Consider the following 18,312-nt stretch of genomic DNA (forward strand, 5'->3'; position numbering starts at 1 on the left):
AATCTGTTTCAATTTTCAAATATCACTTTAAAAGGAGCCTGTAACCCAAAAAACTCAATTTAAACTCCTAAATCAGTCCAAAGATGAACAAACCCCTATAATAATCCTATCTGCAGTATAGATTTCACTCGCTGCACACAGACAGGGTCACACAATAATAGACCTCCCTATATTGACCTCTCTGGGTAAATAAATGCTGCAGCCAAACTAAGGGCAGGTGCGGGGCATGCTGAGTGAGGGGGCACAAAGCGGGTTGAACACAATGACCCTTGAGGTCCCTTCCAACTCTTATATTCTGTCATTCTATGATGCACGCAGCCATTAGCCACACCAAAGATGCACCAAGAAACCTTCATTTCCATGTGGAATAAAAAGGTTATTTTTTCTTAACAACTAAATTAAAGTGCTTTAAATCGAGTTTTGGGGGTTACAGACTCCACTTACAGTGGGGAAAAAAGTATTGTCAGCCACCAATTGTGCAAGTTCTCCCACTTAAGAAGTTGAGAGAGGCCTGTAATTGATATCATAGGTCGACCACAACTATGAGAGTCAAAATGAGAAAACAAATCCAGAAAATCACCTTGTCTGATTTGTCAAGATTTATTTTGCAAATTATGGTGGAAAATAAGTATTTGGTCATAAACAAAAGTTAATCTCAATATTTTGTTATATATACTTTGCTGGCAATGACAGAGGTAAAACATTTTCGGTAAGTCTTCACAAGGTTGCCACACACTGTTGGTGGTATGTTGGCCCATTCCTTCGTGCAGATCTCCTCTAGAGCAGGGATGTTTTGGGCCTGTCGCTGGGCAACATGGATTTTCAACTCCCTCCAAAGGTTTTCACTGGGGTTAAGATCTGGAGACTGGCTAGGCCACTCCAGAACCTTCATATGCTTCTTACAAAGCCACTCCTTCGTTGCCCTGGTGGTGTGCTTGGGATCATTATCATGCTGGAAGACCCATCCACGTTTCATCTTCAATGCCCTTGCGGATGAAAGGAGGTTTGCACTCAAAATCTCATGATACATGGCCCCATTCATTTTTTCATGTACATGGATCACTCGTCCCTTTGCAGAGAAACAGCCCCAAAGCATGATGTTGCCACCCCCATGCTTCACAGTAGGTATGGTGTTCTTTGGATGCAACTCAGCATTCTGTCTCCTCCAAACACGACAAGTTTTGTTTCTACCAAACAGTTCTTCTTTGGTTTCATCACACCATATGATATTCTCCTAATACTCTTCTGGAAAATCCAAATGCTTTTTAGCAAACTTCAGATGGGCCCAGACATGTACTGGCTTAAGCAGGGGGACACATCTGGCACTGAAGGATCTGAGTCCCTGGCGGCGTAGTGTGTTACTGGTGGTAGCCTTTGTTTCGGTGGTCCCAGCTCTATGCAGGTCATTCACTTGGTCCCCCCATATGGTTCTGAGATTTTTGCTCACCTTTCTTGTGATAATTTTGACCTCTGGAGGTGAGATCTTGCGTGGAGCCCCAGATCGAGGGAGATTATCAGTGGTCTTGTATGTCTTCCATTTTCTTATTATTGCTCCCACAGTTGATTTCATCACACCAAGCTGCTTGCCTATTGCAGATTCAGTCTTCCCAGCCTGGTGCAAGTCTACAATTTTGTTTCTGATGTCCTTCAACAGCTCTTTGGTATTCACCAAGTGGAGTTTGGAGTGTGACTGTTTGAGGTTGTGGACAGGTGTCTTTTATACTGATAACAAGTTCAAACAGGGGCCATTATTACAAGTAATGAGTGGAGGACAGAGGAGCCTCTTAAAAAAGAAGTTACAGGTCTGTGAGAGCCAGAAATCTTGAATGTTTTTAGATGACAAAATGCTTATTTTCCACTATAATTTACAAAATAAATCTTGCCAAATCAGACAAGGTGATTTTCTGGATTTGTTTTCTCATTTTGACTCTCATAGTTGTGGTCTACCTATGATGTCAATTACAGGCCTCTCTCATCTTTTTAAGTGAGAAAACTTGCACAATTGGTGGCTGACTAAATTATTTTTTCCCACTGTAACTTTTTAAAGTAGAAATTCATGCATAAAGTTTCCCAGAAGTAAAAAAAAACACTTCTGTTGCTCCCTAATAATAAGTTTAGGAATTGCTACTTTAAGGACACATATTTTGGGTTTTGTCTTCAAAATATATATATTTTTTTTACCAAGAATGGAAATTTAGCCAAGCAGATAAAAGCAGAAAAAAGGCTTTCCCAAATGACAATTTTGTTAACTTGTCTCTTGCTGTGATGAGTCCCTGTTTTTGTCTAGAAATATGAAGACAGGAAACTTTGCCATTTTTTCTTCTTGTTCTAAGAATGTACAAAAAAGAATAATATGAAAAGAGATATAATATCAGAACTTTATTTTCTTTTTCCCTAAAGCTAAATCATTCCGACAGCAGCAGTGTGAAGCAAGGAACGGTTATCAAACTGATGCAAAGGGTGTCAAGACATTTGTTGAGTGGATTCCGAAATATGCAGGGATTCAGCCGGGAGATGTCTGCAAGCTCATATGTCAGGCTAAAGGAACTGGATATTATGTTGTCTTCTCACAAAAGGTAAAATTATCACATCATTATACTAAAATGTGAAATATGCAGAAATCTGTAAACTCACTCCAACTTATCAGCCATTCTTTGATTTCACGTGCTGTCAAAAGCTGGGTAAGATAGTAAAAGACTAGTTCACACATAACTTCCTAACCAAAAATGGATATTCTATCACTTAAAAAAAAATCTACTTTGAAATTTAAGGCAATTGAGGTCATAAGTAGTGTTGAGCGATACCGTCCGATACTTGAAAGTATCGGTATCGGAAAGTATCGGCCGATACCGGCAAAGTATCGGATCTAATCCGATACCGATACCCGATACCAATACAAGTCAATGGGACTCAAGTATCGGACGGTATCCCTGATGGTTCCCAGGGTCTGAAGGAGAGGAAACTCTCCTTCAGGCCCTGGGAACCATATTAATGTGTAAAATAAAGAATTAAAATAAAAAATATTGCTATACTCACCTCTCCGACACAGCCTGGACCTCACCGAGGGAACCGGCAGCGTTCTTTGCTTAAAATGCGCGCGTTTCCTGCCTCCCGTGACGTCACGGCTTGTGATTGGTCGCGTGCCGCCCATGTGGCCACGACGCGACCAATCACAGCAAGCCGTGACGTAATTTTCAGGTCCTGAATGCAGAATTAGGCATTCAGGACCTGAATTACGTCACGGCTTGCTGTGATTGGTCGCGTCGCGGTCACATGGGCGGCACGCGACCAATCACAAGCCGTGACGTAATTTTAAAATGCGCGCGTTTCCTGCCTCCCGTGACGTCACGGCTTGTGATTGGTCGCGTCGCCCATGTGACCGCGACGCGACCAATCACAAGCCGTAACGTAATTTTAAAATCCTGAATGCCTAGAATTAGGCATTCAGGACCTGAAAATTACGTCACGGCTTGCTGTGATTGGTCGCGTCGCGGCCATATGGGCGGCACGCGACCAATCACAAGCCGTGACGTCACGGGAGGCAGGAAACGCGCGCATTTTAAGCAAAGAACGCTGCCGGTTCCCTCGGTGAGGTCCAGGCTGCGTCGGAGAGGTGAGTATAGCAATATTTTTTATTTTAATTCTTTATTTTACACATTAATGTTGTTTCGATACCGATACCCGATACCACAAAAGTATCGGATCTCGGTATCGGAATTCCGATACCCGCAAGTATCGGCCGATACCCGATACTTGCGGTATCGGAATGCTCAACACTAGAAGTGCAACAAGTGTGGGACAATTATTGGCAAGTGTGCCATTCTCCTTCATTATTCCCCCCATAGTGCTGCTCCCATGGGCTTGATTGATGCCTGTTGAACACAGATAATTTCATGATTCTGCTGACTGAACAATGCTGAACAGATGTCAATCACATGGAGCAGAGAAGAAGGAGGAGGACGACGAATGCACTTTCTGGGAATCGACCTGCCTCATTGTATTCTCGGCCTCATTTATACAAACGTTCAAAGTTGATTTTCTCAAGAATGGAACATCCATTTGTGGCTTGGAATGTATCATTGAACTTTTCTTTTACTGCCCTAAAAATCTTTGTGATTAGTTTGGTGACTCTAAAGGCCCATACACATTAGACCAATGTTGCTCAAAGCCGCTGATATTGACGGGTTTGGCCAATGGTCTGACATGTATGGAGGTGTCGGCTAACTGATGGTCAGACTGCTGATCACATTGTTCTCCCAGAGGTAACCCCCCGGTTGACGTGTCAGTTGAGAACACAGAAGTGCTCAGCCACATGAGCTATCCTGTGTATGGGAGAGTTGGCCAAGAGGGCAGTTGACAAACAATTGGTCATTCGACTGACAGCCTTCTACTGTGTATGGTCAGTATGAAGACACTGACAGTTTGCCTTTATGTTGCATTGGTATTCAAAATGTTAAAAGTAGATATAATGGCTGCTGTAGATTACAGATGAGTGAATCTATTGTGCAGAGATGAATATTTAATTTTTATGATGTTGGTTAGTGATATCATGACCTATGGATCAAATGAGATATACAACAGCAAAGTAATGAAAGAATTGGGTGCACACCATTATCTTGGTCATTTTATTTTTGGCAATGAACTCCACAAATATTTACAAACCTTTGAAGCCACACTATAACTACCAACAGCTACATATGACTTGTGAAAGCTGGAAATTGACACATTCAATTCCTAAATTGAGGTATTCCACCAAGATATTACAATTCCAAAACAAGTAATAAATATGTTACAGCAATAGAATAAAATTAATTTTTCAAAGGTGAGAATATGGCTCAGATCCGACAGCAGATGAATTCCAACGTTTCGAAAAGTATAATGGTCTTTTTCAAGGACATGTCTATGAGTAAGGAACCGGGCTTATGATGATGTGAGGTGTTATGACATGCATCTGCCATAACACCACACATCATCATATAATTGGCTTCTTTATCATAGAGATGTCCTTGAAAAAGACCATTGCACTGGTCAAAACGGTGGAAATCATCTGTTGCCGGATCCTAATAAATGTACTCACCTTTGAAAAAGCATCAAATCTTCATTTTTTTTGCTGAGGTTACCCCTACAATATATGATATAGCTATACTCAAGATGGTAGAAATGGGTTGCTGTGGTGGAGTCAAAGTAGCACCAGGCAATGAGACCCACAAGTATTACCTCTATGCTCATGGCTTTGTCAGTATTATTATGGCTCACTGTTAAAGTCTCTGCCTTCCATGTCACAGATCCCGAGTTTGAATAAGTCCTGCCTGAAAGGAGAACATTGTCTTGTTTCTGAATGTTGACTGTTGTGAATTTGGATTCTGGGCTCCCCCGGTGGCCGCTTGTGGAATTGGACTTGTCATCCTCTTTCCTGTTTCACCTGGTTCCATCAGTAGTGGGTGTCGCTATTTAAGCTCATTTCTCTGGTGGTTTCTTGCCGGTCAACAATGTTATCTGATGCCTCTCAGTGCTTGTTCCTGCTTCTGACAACTACTAGATAAGTTGGACTGTTGTCCATGTTTCGTTTGCCTATTTGTTCCAGTTCACAGCTGAAGTTTTGTTACTGTGTCTGGAAAGCTCTCGTTGATCAGGGATTGCTACTCTGGTGTTATGAGTTAATGCCAGAGTTTAAGGTAATCTCTGGATGGTGTTTTGTTAGTGTTTTTCTGCTGACCATGAAAGTATACTATCTGTCTTCTGCTATCTAGTAAGCGGACCTCAAATTTGCTAAGACTATTTTCCTGCTGCGTTTGTTGTTTCATCTGAACTCACCGTCATTATATGTGGGGGGCTACTGTCTGCTTTTGAAATATTTCTCTAGAGGTGAGCCAGGTCTTATATTTCCCTCTGCTAGCTATTTAGGTCTTAGGCCAGAGCTGGGCATCTAGCAATAAATAGGAAATGCTACCTGGCTATTTCTAGTTGCGCGGCAGGCTTAGTTCATGGTCAGTATAGTTCCATCTTCCGAGAGCTTGTCCCTCTATAGGCTTGCTATGATCTCTGCTTGCAGAGATCATGACAGTTTGACCGGCCAATAAAGTGTTAAAGACCCAGGTTGAGAAAGGAGAGTTATAAGAAGTCTGCTGGTATTTTTTTTTTTTTTTTTTTTCCCTCCAGTTTGCCTTGCTGCAGTCTTTTTTCTCTCTCTCCTCCTCATCTCTGTATGGCTCTGTGTGCACCTGACAATAATGGATCTTCAGAGTGTAACTGCGGGTTTGAATAATCTCATCACGAAAGTACAAAATTTACAAGATTTTGTGGTACATGCTCCAGTATCTGAGCCGAGAATTCCTTTGCCGGAGTTCTTCACAGGGAATAGAGCTAGCTTCCAGAATTTCCGAAATAATTGTAAGCTTTATTTGTCCCTGAAGTCTCGTTCAGCTGGAGACCCTGCTCAGCAGGTTAGGATTGTGATTTCCTTGCTCAGGGGTGACCCTCAAGATTGGGCCTTCTCATTGCCAGCAGGGGATCCTGCGTTGCGCGATGTGGATGCGTTTTTTCTGGCCTTGGGCTTGCTTTATGAGGAACCTCATTTGGAACTTCAGGCAGAAAAAACTTTGATGGCACTATCTCAGGGGCAAGACGAAGCTGAGGTTTACTGCCAAAAATTCCGTAAATGGTCTGTGCTTACTCAGTGGAATGAGTGCGCCTTGGCGGCAACTTTCAGAGAAGGTCTCTCTGATGCCGTTAAGGATGTTATGGTGGGGTTCCCTGTGCCTGCAGGTCTGAATGAGTCCATGACAATGGCTATTCAGATTGATAGGCGTCTGCGGGAGCGCAAACCGGTGCACCATCTGGCGGTGTCTATGGAAAAGACGCCAGAAAGTATGCAGTGTGATAGAATTCTGTCCAGGAGCGAGCGACAGAATTTTAGACGGAAGAATGGATTGTGCTTCTATTGTGGGGATTCTACTCATGTTATATCAGCATGCTCTAGGCGTACAAAGAAGCTTGATAAGTCTGTTTCCATTGGCACCATTCAGTCTAAATTTATTTTGTCTGTAACCCTGATTTGCTCTTTGTCATCCATTGCCACGGACGCCTATGTTGACTCTGGCGCCGCTCTGAGTCTTATGGATTGGTCCTTTGCCAATCGTTGTGGTTTTGATTTAGAGCCTTTGGAGACTCTTATTCCTCTGAAGGGGATTGACTCCACCCCATTGGCTAATAATAAACCACAATACTGGACACAAGTAACCATGCGTATCAATCCGGATCACCAGGAGATTATTCGTTTCCTGGTGCTGTATAATTTACATGACGATTTGGTACTGGGATTGCCATGGTTGCAGTCTCACAATCCAGTCTTGGACTGGAGAGCAATGTCTGTGTTGAGCTGGGGATGTAAGGGTATTCATGGGGACTTACCTTTGGTTTCTATTTCGTCGTCCATTCCCTCTGAAGTCCCTGAGTTCCTCTCAGATTATCAAGACGTCTTTGACGAACCCAAGCTTGGGTCGTTACCTCCGCACCGTGAGTGCGATTGTGCCATAGATTTGATACCGGGTTGCAAATATCCAAAGGGTTGTTTGTTTAATTTGTCCGTGCCGGAACATGCTGCTATGCGGGAATATATAAAGGAGTCTTTGGAAAAGGGACATATTCGTCCATCTTCTTCTCCCTTGGGAGCTGGGTTTTTCTTTGTCTCAAAAAAGGATGGCTCTTTGAGACCATGTATTGATTATCGGCTTCTGAATAAAATCACTGTTAAGTACCAATACCCATTGCCATTGCTTACTGATTTGTTTGCTCGTATAGAGGGTGCTAAGTGGTTCTCTAAAATTGATCTTCGTGGGGCGTATAATTTGGTGCGGATCAGGCAGGGGGATGAGTGGAAGACCGCATTTAATACGCCCGAGGGCCACTTTGAGTATTTGGTCATGCCTTTTGGTCTTTCTAATGCCCCTTCAGTTTTCCAGTCTTTTATGCATGATATTTTCCGCGATTTTCTGGATAAATTTATGATAATATATCTGGATGATATTCTGATTTTTTCTGATGACTGGGACTCTCATGTCCAGCAGGTCAGGAGAGTTTTTCAGGTTCTGCGGTCTAATTCTTTATGTGTGAAGGGGTCTAAGTGCGTTTTTGGGGTCCAGAAAATTTCCTTTTTGGGGTATATTTTTTCTCCCTCTTCCATTGAGATGGATCCCGTCAAGGTGCAAGCTATTTGTGACTGGACTCAGCCCTCCTCTCTTAAGGGTCTTCAGAGATTTTTGGGCTTTGCCAACTTTTACCGCCGATTTATTGCTGGTTTTTCGGATGTCGTTAAACCACTGACTGATTTGACCAGACATGGCGCTGATGTTGCTAATTGGTCCCCTCATGCTGTAGAGGCCTTTCAGGAGCTTAAGCACCGTTTTGCCTCTGCCCCTGTGTTACGTCAGCCTGATGTGAATCTGCCTTTTCAGGTTGAGGTTGACGCTTCGGAGATCGGAGCTGGGGCAGTGTTGTCGCAGAAAGGTTCCGACTGCTCCGTCATTAGACCTTGTGCCTTCTTTTCTCGCAAATTTTCGCCCGCAGAGCGGAATTATGATGTTGGGAATAGGGAGCTTTTGGCCATGAAGTGGGCGTTTGAGGAGTGGCGCCATTGGCTAGAGGGGGCTAAGCATCAGGTGGTGGTATTGACTGACCACAAAAATTTGATTTATCTTGAGACTGCCAGGCGCCTGAATCCTAGACAGGCGCGCTGGTCTTTATTTTTTTCTCGCTTTAATTTTGTGGTGTCATACCTACCGGGTTCTAAGAATGTTAAGGCAGATGCCCTTTCTAGGAGTTTTGACCCGGACTCTCCTGGTAATACTGAACCCACAGGTATCCTTAGGGAGGGAGTAATTTTGTCGGCCGTTTCTCCTGATCTGCGGCGGTCCTTGCAAGAGTTTCAGGCGGATAGACCGGATCGTTGTCCGCCTGATAGACTGTTTGTTCCGGATGATTGGACCAGTAGAGTCATCTCTGAGGTACATTCTTCTGCATTGGCAGGTCATCCCGGAATTTTTGGTACCAGGGATTTGGTGGCAAGATCCTTCTGGTGGCCTTCCCTGTCACGTGATGTGCGAGTCTTTGTGCAGTCATGTGACATTTGTGCTCGGGCCAAGTCTTGTAGTTCTCGGGCTAGCGGACTGCTGTTGCCCTTGCCTATTCCTAAGAGGCCTTGGACACACATCTCGATGGATTTTATTTCAGATCTGCCTGTTTCCCAGAAGATGTCTGTCATCTGGGTGGTCTGTGACCGTTTCTCTAAAATGGTCCATTTGGTTCCTCTGCCCAAGTTGCCTTCTTCTTCTGAGTTGGTTCCCCTGTTTTTTCAGAATGTTGTCCGATTGCACGGTATTCCTGAGAATATTGTTTCTGACAGAGGTACCCAATTTGTGTCTAGATTTTGGCGGGCATTCTGTGCTAGGATGGGCATAGATTTGTCTTTTTCATCTGCTTTTCACCCTCAGACTAATGGCCAGACCGAGCGGACTAATCAGACCCTGGAGACATATCTGAGGTGTTTTGTCTCTGCTGACCAGGATGATTGGGTTGCTTTTTTGCCATTGGCAGAGTTCGCCCTCAATAATCGGGCCAGCTCTTCCACCTTGGTGTCCCCGTTTTTCTGTAATTCGGGGTTTCACCCTCGATTTTCCTCCGGTCAGGTGGAATCCTCGGATTGTCCTGGAGTGGATGCGGTGGTGGAGAGATTGCATCACATCTGGGGGCAGGTTATGGACAATTTGAAGTTGTCCCAGGAGAAGACTCAGCGTTTTGCCAACCGTCATCGTCGTGTTGGTTCTCGGCTTTGTGTTGGAGATTTGGTCTGGTTGTCTTCTCGTTTTGTCCCTATGAGGGTCTCTTCTCCTAAGTTTAAACCTCGGTTCATCGGCCCTTATAGAATATTGGAGATTCTTAATCCTGTTTCTTTCCGTTTGGACCTCCCTGCGTCCTTTTCCATTCATAACGTTTTTCATCGGTCGTTATTGCGCAGGTATGAGGTGCCTGTTGTACCTTCAGTTGAGCCTCCTGCTCCGGTGTTGGTTGAGGGTGAGTTGGAGTACGTTGTGGAGAAAATTTTGGACTCTCGTGTTTCCAGACGGAGACTCCAGTATCTGGTCAACTGGAAGGGTTACGGCCAGGAGGATAATTCTTGGGTCAATGCATCTGATGTTCATGCTTCTGATCTTGTTCGTGCCTTCCATAGGGCTCATCCTGGTCGCCCTGGTGGATCTGGTGAGGGTTCGGTGCCCCCTCCTTGAGGGGGGGGTACTGTTGTGAATTTGGATTCTGGGCTCCCCCGGTGGCCGCTTGTGGAATTGGACTTGTCATCCTCTTTCCTGTTTCACCTGGTTCCATCAGTAGTGGGTGTCGCTATTTAAGCTCATTTCTCTGGTGGTTTCTTGCCGGTCAACAATGTTATCTGATGCCTCTCAGTGCTTGTTCCTGCTTCTGACAACTACTAGATAAGTTGGACTGTTGTCCATGTTTCGTTTGCCTATTTGTTCCAGTTCACAGCTGAAGTTTTGTTACTGTGTCTGGAAAGCTCTCGTTGATCAGGGATTGCTACTCTGGTGTTATGAGTTAATGCCAGAGTTTAAGGTAATCACTGGATGGTGTTTTGTTAGTGTTTTTCTGCTGACCATGAAAGTATACTATCTGTCTTCTGCTATCTAGTAAGCGGACCTCAAATTTGCTAAGACTATTTTCCTGCTGCGTTTGTTGTTTCATCTGAACTCACCGTCATTATATGTGGGGGGCTACTGTCTGCTTTTGAAATATTTCTCTAGAGGTGAGCCAGGTCTTATATTTCCCTCTGCTAGCTATTTAGGTCTTAGGCCAGAGCTGGGCATCTAGCAATAAATAGGAAATGCTACCTGGCTATTTCTAGTTGCGCGGCAGGCTTAGTTCATGGTCAGTATAGTTCCATCTTCCGAGAGCTTGTCCCTCTATAGGCTTGCTATGATCTCTGCTTGCAGAGATCATGACAGTTGACTGCCTTTGCAGCCATAAAGATCTGAACATAGCTAAGGCAGGCCATGGCCCTCAATTCCACCATTATGGAGAAACTATAGTGTCAATGCTCACTCATTCTACCATACCTTTCATGCTACTGTACATATTGTAGCTTTGTAGCTTTTACATGTTGTCCAAGACAGACTACTAATTTTTGTACATCTATATTGGATGACCTCTCCAACTTAAATTTAACATTAAAGATTTAAGAGGAAAATTCAGTAACCAGTATATGGTAACCCCAGGAGGTTACATAACAGTTCTCAAGTCCTCCTAAAAAGTATTAGTCCATTGATGTTGATATCATGCTGACTTGAAAAATGCTGATCCAGAGTTGAAGTTGACTTCATTGAAGCATCAATAACTATGTACGTTTTGCAGTTAACATGTGTATAATTGTGAGATCTCCTGTTTATGTTCTCTGTAGGTGACCGATGGCACTGAATGTAGACCGTACAGTAATTCTGTTTGTGTAAAAGGGAAATGTGTCCGTACTGGGTGTGATGGAATTATAGGATCTAAGCTTCAGTTTGACAAATGTGGAATTTGTGGAGGAGACAACTCCAGCTGCACTAAAGTCATGGGAACCTTCACCACCAAAAGGTATTTGTTATGTATGATGTATATAAATTTTCTATAGAACTCGGGAAAACATTCCTTAAATTGAATTTTAGAGAAGGTCATGAAATATTCTGCTAAACTACTTGATGGATCAGTGCTTTGAGACGTAATTCAGATGTTCTCTGGTTGGAAATGGCCTGGTATTTATGGTTTCATAATGGGGTACAGGCCTATGAAAATCAGGAATGATGGATGGAATGATTTTGATTAATTAATCCACTGATTCATGTGATCTTTGACTTATGAGCTGTTGAGTCTACATTATTTCCATTGAAGACAGAATTACATTTCATGTACGGATGGCAATAAACATACTAAATCAAAAATATACAACCGTAAAAGAATATTCCCCACCCTGTCTGAAGTCTGTTTAAAGATTGTTCAAATCTAATTATACAAATTTATATTATCTATAAGATAACATACAAATGGCAACTTTTATTTATTTTTTTGAAGAGGGACATGTAAAATAATAACAGAAATAAAAAATATTATTTCCTCCAGTAATTTTACAATGGGGTAAAATAATACGGGTCAATCGATACGATTGCGCAAGTAACAACTGTGTAGATTTTTTATTTTAATTTTATTATTTGCTGTCATGTGCAGTTTGTTTATACTGTTTTAAACGTGCCCCTGTATTTTTAGTATTATTTTATTCAGCTTTTTTAGGGGGACCTTTTTTTTTAATGTTTATTAAACTTATATAAACATTTTTATTGTAGCTGCAATCATGTGATTTATTTTATAGTGTTTTGAAATAAATTATATTTCAAAGCGTTATTACTTGTTAATGCAGCAATCTTTTAGGTCATCCTGCTGATACCTATGGCAGACACTGAGTTCTTTTCCAGATCCCCAGAAGATATAAGAAAGTATTGGACTCTTGCATGTTTTAACAAAGGGATGGGGAATCAATCTGTTAGAGTGTGTTCACATTGAGTCTTTTTGCCAATTTTTTTTTTAGCAGAAACTTCCAAGTTTTTGAGGAGTTTTGAGTTTTCTTATGTGGATTTTGGAGAATTTCTACCCCAAAAACTAAGCAAAAATGCTCAGTTGAACACAGCCTTAATCCATAACCATTTAACAGATAAACCACAGGCAACACCTTATACGCTATGTTCTTTATTGTCCAGGGCATCTAAGGGGTTGATTGGTGTCTTGATCATTACTTAATGCCGATGTCAAGGCAGTCTGGACATCAGGATTGTGTAGAGCACAGTGTCTCAAACTTCTTCCAAAGCACCAGGCATTGTTTCACAAGAAGTAACCTTAACGGCGGCTTTAAAAAAACAACAATATGGTGGTTGTTAAGAGATTAAGAATTCTTCCACATAGGTTCTAAGTAGAAATGGACCTGTGTGTAATACTCTCCAAACGTGGTAAAATTGCCTCAAAGTTCCTGTGTTTCCAATAGGGACATGAGAGTAAGGCATGGGCTTATTTCCTTTGAGAACAAAAGCTCAGACATGTTGAAATTCAACATGCCCAATCTTCTGCCATTGAGGGAAAATTAGAACATTGAGGGAAAATTAGATAGTTGGCCCATTATGCCATAATTGGTGGGTTTGACATTTATCCAATGTTTATGGGTAAGACATGTCATGAGAATGAAGAAAGTTGGCATTTAAGCAAGTAATTTTGGCTTGCAACAGTCTGGAAGTCTAGAACAATGTCATATACATGAAATATGTAGAGACATTTAGCAATACATTTTTTAAACATTTATTGGAAACTTCTCCTTTAGATTTAGTGACCCTAAAATGACGTAAAAAAATCCCTGACTATCTTTTACCAAGGTCACTTCTCTGAATCAAAGACCTAGGTATAATAATAAGAGAGTTATGGGTATACTACTGTACAGCAGTCCTTTATATTTCAGGTATGATGTTTGGTTTTGCCCAGGTCACAGACCACAAGGTCATCATTTCTAGACACTAACGGGTTCCAGCCTGTCAGAATAACTTCATAACTTATTTTCCAAGAACATTTTGTTTTTACAAACAGGTTATAAATACATACAGAGGCTTACTCACTGACCACTGCTCTCCACCATTGCTCCAGGTCATTGTTTTAGGCTGTAATATTGATGTGACGAATATAGTGCATTTAACCATTGCAGACAATCACTGAGCTCATGTCATGCACAGTGTAGGAAAGAGTAAGTGCAACACGAAGGGATAAGGGGAAGGGAACCCAACACTAAGGAAGGGGGTCGTGGAGGCCCCTAGGCAGATATAACATCACCCTGTCTGCCCTAACATCCCTATATAGGTTCTGCACCTCTTGCCGATCAGGATACCTAATCCCTGCCTGACCCTAGCAGCAAGCCCTGCATAGGAAAGGACAGAGTGTACACTAGTCAATCCCCACTACAACTAAAGGCAGAAGAGGATAGATGAACAAGGGGAACACTTAACTTGAGTAGACTGAGAGAAGAAGCACAGATATCCTCCAGCAACCCTAGCTCCGAGCCTCAACAGTGGGAAATGGAAATATCACCGGCCACTCCCAGCAGCATGCTGGGAGTTATAAACACCCTGGTCCTGGTATGTCAACTAGAGCCTTGGGAAAGTTGCCACTGGGTCCTAGAGTCAGAAGGGCCAGGATGAAGTCTGCAAAGCAAACTGCTGAGACCTTCTGCAGTCAGATACAGAGCCTCTGACACACCCGTGACAGCTCAGCTGCGATGCAGAGGTGGTCGACACTAGAATGCTTAGCTCCTCGATTGCCTGCAGCAGTCACATGCTTTTATATTTACAATATCACCGCAGCGGCCTATCAACAAATTCCAAGGAGAGCCGTCAGACTAGAAGGGGTCAATGAGTAAACCTCTGTTTGCTATTTTAGACCTGTGGGAACATATGGAGTTAACAATTTGTTCTTTGAAAACCCCTTTAACAATTTCTCCACTAGAAGTCATTTATGGTTCTTCTTAAACATTCAGCACTATGCTAATAGATATCTTCACAACACATTGCCCCGAGAATGCAAAGGTTGGTTTTAATCTAATGTGTTCCACCCATCGACATCGCTCTAAATCCTCAACGCAATGGAGCTAAACTGAAGGTATTAAAATGGAACTTGGAAAGATACCGCAATAAGGAAGCCTTATCTTGCAAAGCGTCTCCCTTCACTCAACTATGAATGGCGCGGAATTTGCCGGGGCTTTTACTTCCTACAAATACTGATGGAAGACTGAGTACTTCTAATGTAAAGAAAATACAGTTTTAGAGTGAATGAAAAGTGAATTTCTTAGCCTGCAAATTGGCCTTTACTCCATGCACTGCTAACACTTTGCACTTGCTGAAATGACTTTGGATCTCAATCTATCCCATTTCAAAGAGTCATTTAAATGTTACAGAGCTCAATAAAGCGATATAATTAGGTAGGACTTATGTCGCCGTTTCAAAACTCTCGATTCTAAGAATTTAAGAAGTAAAAAAGGTTTTAAGCAGTTGTGTAACATCTTTCTTTTAACTCTAGACAGAATGTGTCCATTATCTAGGTACCGTATTTACATACTTTTCAATAAAAAATTTCCATTAATATAAGAACTAAGCAAATGATAGATAGAAATTGCTTCCAACTTCAATCTTGGATCCACTACTGGTAGATCCTGATCTCCATTACTTGCTTCTCATGGTGAGAGAGGTGTCCCTGACAAGTATCAAAATGAGCTCTCATTTATATGGTATATTTTGCCACTCACTGGTATTTGGTTCTTGTTTTTCCTCCTTTCCATTTTCTTTGCCTTTGGGTCCATTCCTCAATTCTCAAGTTTGTAAACAATATAGGCAAAGGATCTCACAGGTTCTCAAAACCCAAAAGCAGAAAGGATGGGGATGCGGCCAGCCATACTTTTGAAATGACATTTTCCATGGCTTCCAGCATCAATCTTACAACCAGTACTAGTAGATCGAGTTCTCCATTTCTTACTTCTCATGCTGAGAGAAGGGTCCCTGACAAATATCAGTATCAGCCCCCTTTATCATTCTTCATTTTGCCACCCACTGGATTTTGGTATTTGTTTTCCCTCCGTTCCATTTTCTCCCCTCTTGGGTCCATTATAGAATTCTCAATATAGAGGAAAGTTGTCACAGGTTCTCACCACCCAATAGCAAAAGGGATGTGGCCAACCATGGCTGTGCCCTCTGTCTTTAAGGGCCCTGTAGCAATTGCATTTAATAAATTCCCTTGGTTAGTTTCCTTATAGCCATCGCTGCTACTTCGTCCCAAAAACTTCCTACCTGGTGCAGCGTCCTCCTTAACCATGAAGTGCTATGTTATCAGGAGGAGTTTCCTATGAAAAAAAAAATGATTGAAATGGAGATAACCCTTCTTTCAAAAAGTGCTCAAAGAAGACACTTTGTAGGCCTAAGTTATGATAGAAATGATATATAGCAATGGCAGGGGCGGACACAGAAGAAGGCCTTTGTACAAGATCAATACTGTATATGGGCTCATTGCTGTCGAATAATGTGTCTGTGGCAAAAGTCGACTGCTCATTTTAACGTGGAAGTGGGCCTCTAACCTCTGTATAGGTTGCACTAATGGTGTGTGCTCCCCTGAACCATGGAACTATTCAGTGACCATAATTGGAGATAAGTGAAAATTTCATTTGATTCGAGTTCCGCCAGATGTACAGATGTGTCCACCCTTACCTTTCACCAATTTGGGCCAAGGACTTCAATACATTATTTTGCCAGGCTAGTAAAGCCCTAATCAGGCTGTGATTGGCATCATAGTCCCTAGATGACCACATATAAACATATGCACCATAAACATCTCCCAGCAGAATATCTGAAAACTATTTTTTTTTTCATTTTTCAAAGCTGCTTATGTCACTCCCCCATCTCAAGATATGTGGAGCTGAGAGAAAAAGTTTAGACAGGCACATTCATAGGATTGAACTAGATTGGAATCTGTCTAAAAGGTTTAATACACACTGCTGTATTATGGATCTGTGCTATGCAGATAAAATCCATAATGTGCCAGAGAAGTTGTAACACGAGATACAATCCATGAACGTTTATGGAAAAAAGGAGCCATATTTTTCTATACCTTAAAGTGGATTTCCAATTTCAAGCTTCTTCAGTACCTAGGATTGCACCATAAAATCAGTGTTATTCATCTTTCTGTAGAGCTGGCTGTCCACAGTCCTCAACTCAGCAGCGCTGCTGAAGTAGATGAGCATGAGCAGCTGATCTTAGTGATTGACTGCAGTGGTAACATGCGCTATAGTCATGACATCACAGCTGAAATCACTGTGAGCAGCAGCAACGGGGAGGAGGAAGGTGGGTAAAACTAATTTTATAATGCTTCTGGGTTAAAAAAACAAACTTGAATACTAAGAAACCTTTTAAAAGGGAATCTGTCCCCCCCTGGACGTATATGACCTATTAATATGGGCATACAGGTAATAGAAATGTTACACTGCCTCATATTAATGATCTTGTTGTTGAGAAATGTTATATTCTTTCTATATGTTAATGATTTGTTCCAGGCTCCGGGGCATGCGGTGCGTGGAAGAAATCCCTGCCTCCTGTCTTCATTATAATGCTACCCCCCTCCCATGCACTTCAGTTGTGGAGTCCGAATCCAGCACATGCGTCCTGCACTCTCTCAAATATCCATACCTCTTCCTCCCTTCTATGGTTACTGTATTCAGGGATCTTCTCCGCAAACGCCGGCAAGTCACTGTGACCTCCGGTGTCCGCTCCGATAAGGTTCTTTCCCCACTTCCTCCCTGCATAGTCCTTGCTAGGAACCAAGTGTACATAGTGAAGATTATGCAGGGAGGAAGTGGGGAGAGCACTTTATCGGAGGGCACACCACTGGAGTGGAAGTCGCCAGCGTCTGCACTGAAGAACCCTGAATGCAGTGCCCACAGAAGGGAGTAAGAGGTATAGATTTTCGAGGGAGTGCAGGGTGCAGTAGCAGGATTCTGGCGCTACAACTGACGTGCATGGGAGGGAGGTAGTATTACAATGAAGACAGGAAGCAGGGATTTCTTCTAGGCACTAGCCTAGAAAAAATCATTAACATAAGGAAACAATATAAGATTTCTCAACAAGACCGTTAACATGAGGCATACAGGTAGGACTAGTGGAACATTTCTATTACCTGTATGCCCATATTAATAGGTCACATACGTCCCGGTGGGTGACAAATTCCCATTAAAGAAAACAATAGGCTCATATTCTCTCATTGCAATCTGTGGTATAAAAAATGTACAAAGAAAGTCTGTCACCCCATATATAATTATATTATATTTTTAGTTTCCCTCAATGTATTTAGCATTTGCCACTAAATACCATGAGCTCAGTTTACAGCGCTGGAACTCAGTAGCCTTGAATCAATCAGCTCTTGACCTTACGTAACTGGCCTTGCTGAAAATTATTAGCCAATCCAAGTGACTGATTGAGGGTTACATACAGGCGAAGGCCGCTAAAAAATGGACATACTCTTTCAACTTAAAATAGAGTTCACATAAATTAGCTATGCTTTACCTTGGTTGACATTAAGAATTTGCTATGAATTACATCTTCAACTAGCTTTACCGCTACCTGCCTGACATTATCCAGAACAGAGAAAATAAACCAAATAATGATTAGGATGTAGCAGTAGATCTTTAGTCTCTAGTGTTTAGGTTTT

General features: G+C 42.2%; 1 protein-coding gene across 1 annotated transcript in view; it reads left to right on the top strand.

Moving 5' to 3' along the window:
• ADAMTS5 (ADAM metallopeptidase with thrombospondin type 1 motif 5) overlaps positions 1-18,312 on the top strand; it is a 112,378-nt gene that overhangs the window by 73,484 nt on the left and 20,582 nt on the right. Inside the window, exons 6-7 of the mRNA XM_077293998.1 lie at positions 2,401-2,576; positions 11,462-11,637. Coding sequence (XP_077150113.1) covers positions 2,401-2,576; positions 11,462-11,637 — 352 coding nt within the window. The remainder of the gene's footprint in view (positions 1-2,400; positions 2,577-11,461; positions 11,638-18,312) is intronic.

This window comes from Ranitomeya variabilis, chromosome 3, assembly GCF_051348905.1.
Source record: "Ranitomeya variabilis isolate aRanVar5 chromosome 3, aRanVar5.hap1, whole genome shotgun sequence".
Classification (NCBI taxonomy): domain Eukaryota; kingdom Metazoa; phylum Chordata; class Amphibia; order Anura; family Dendrobatidae; genus Ranitomeya; species Ranitomeya variabilis.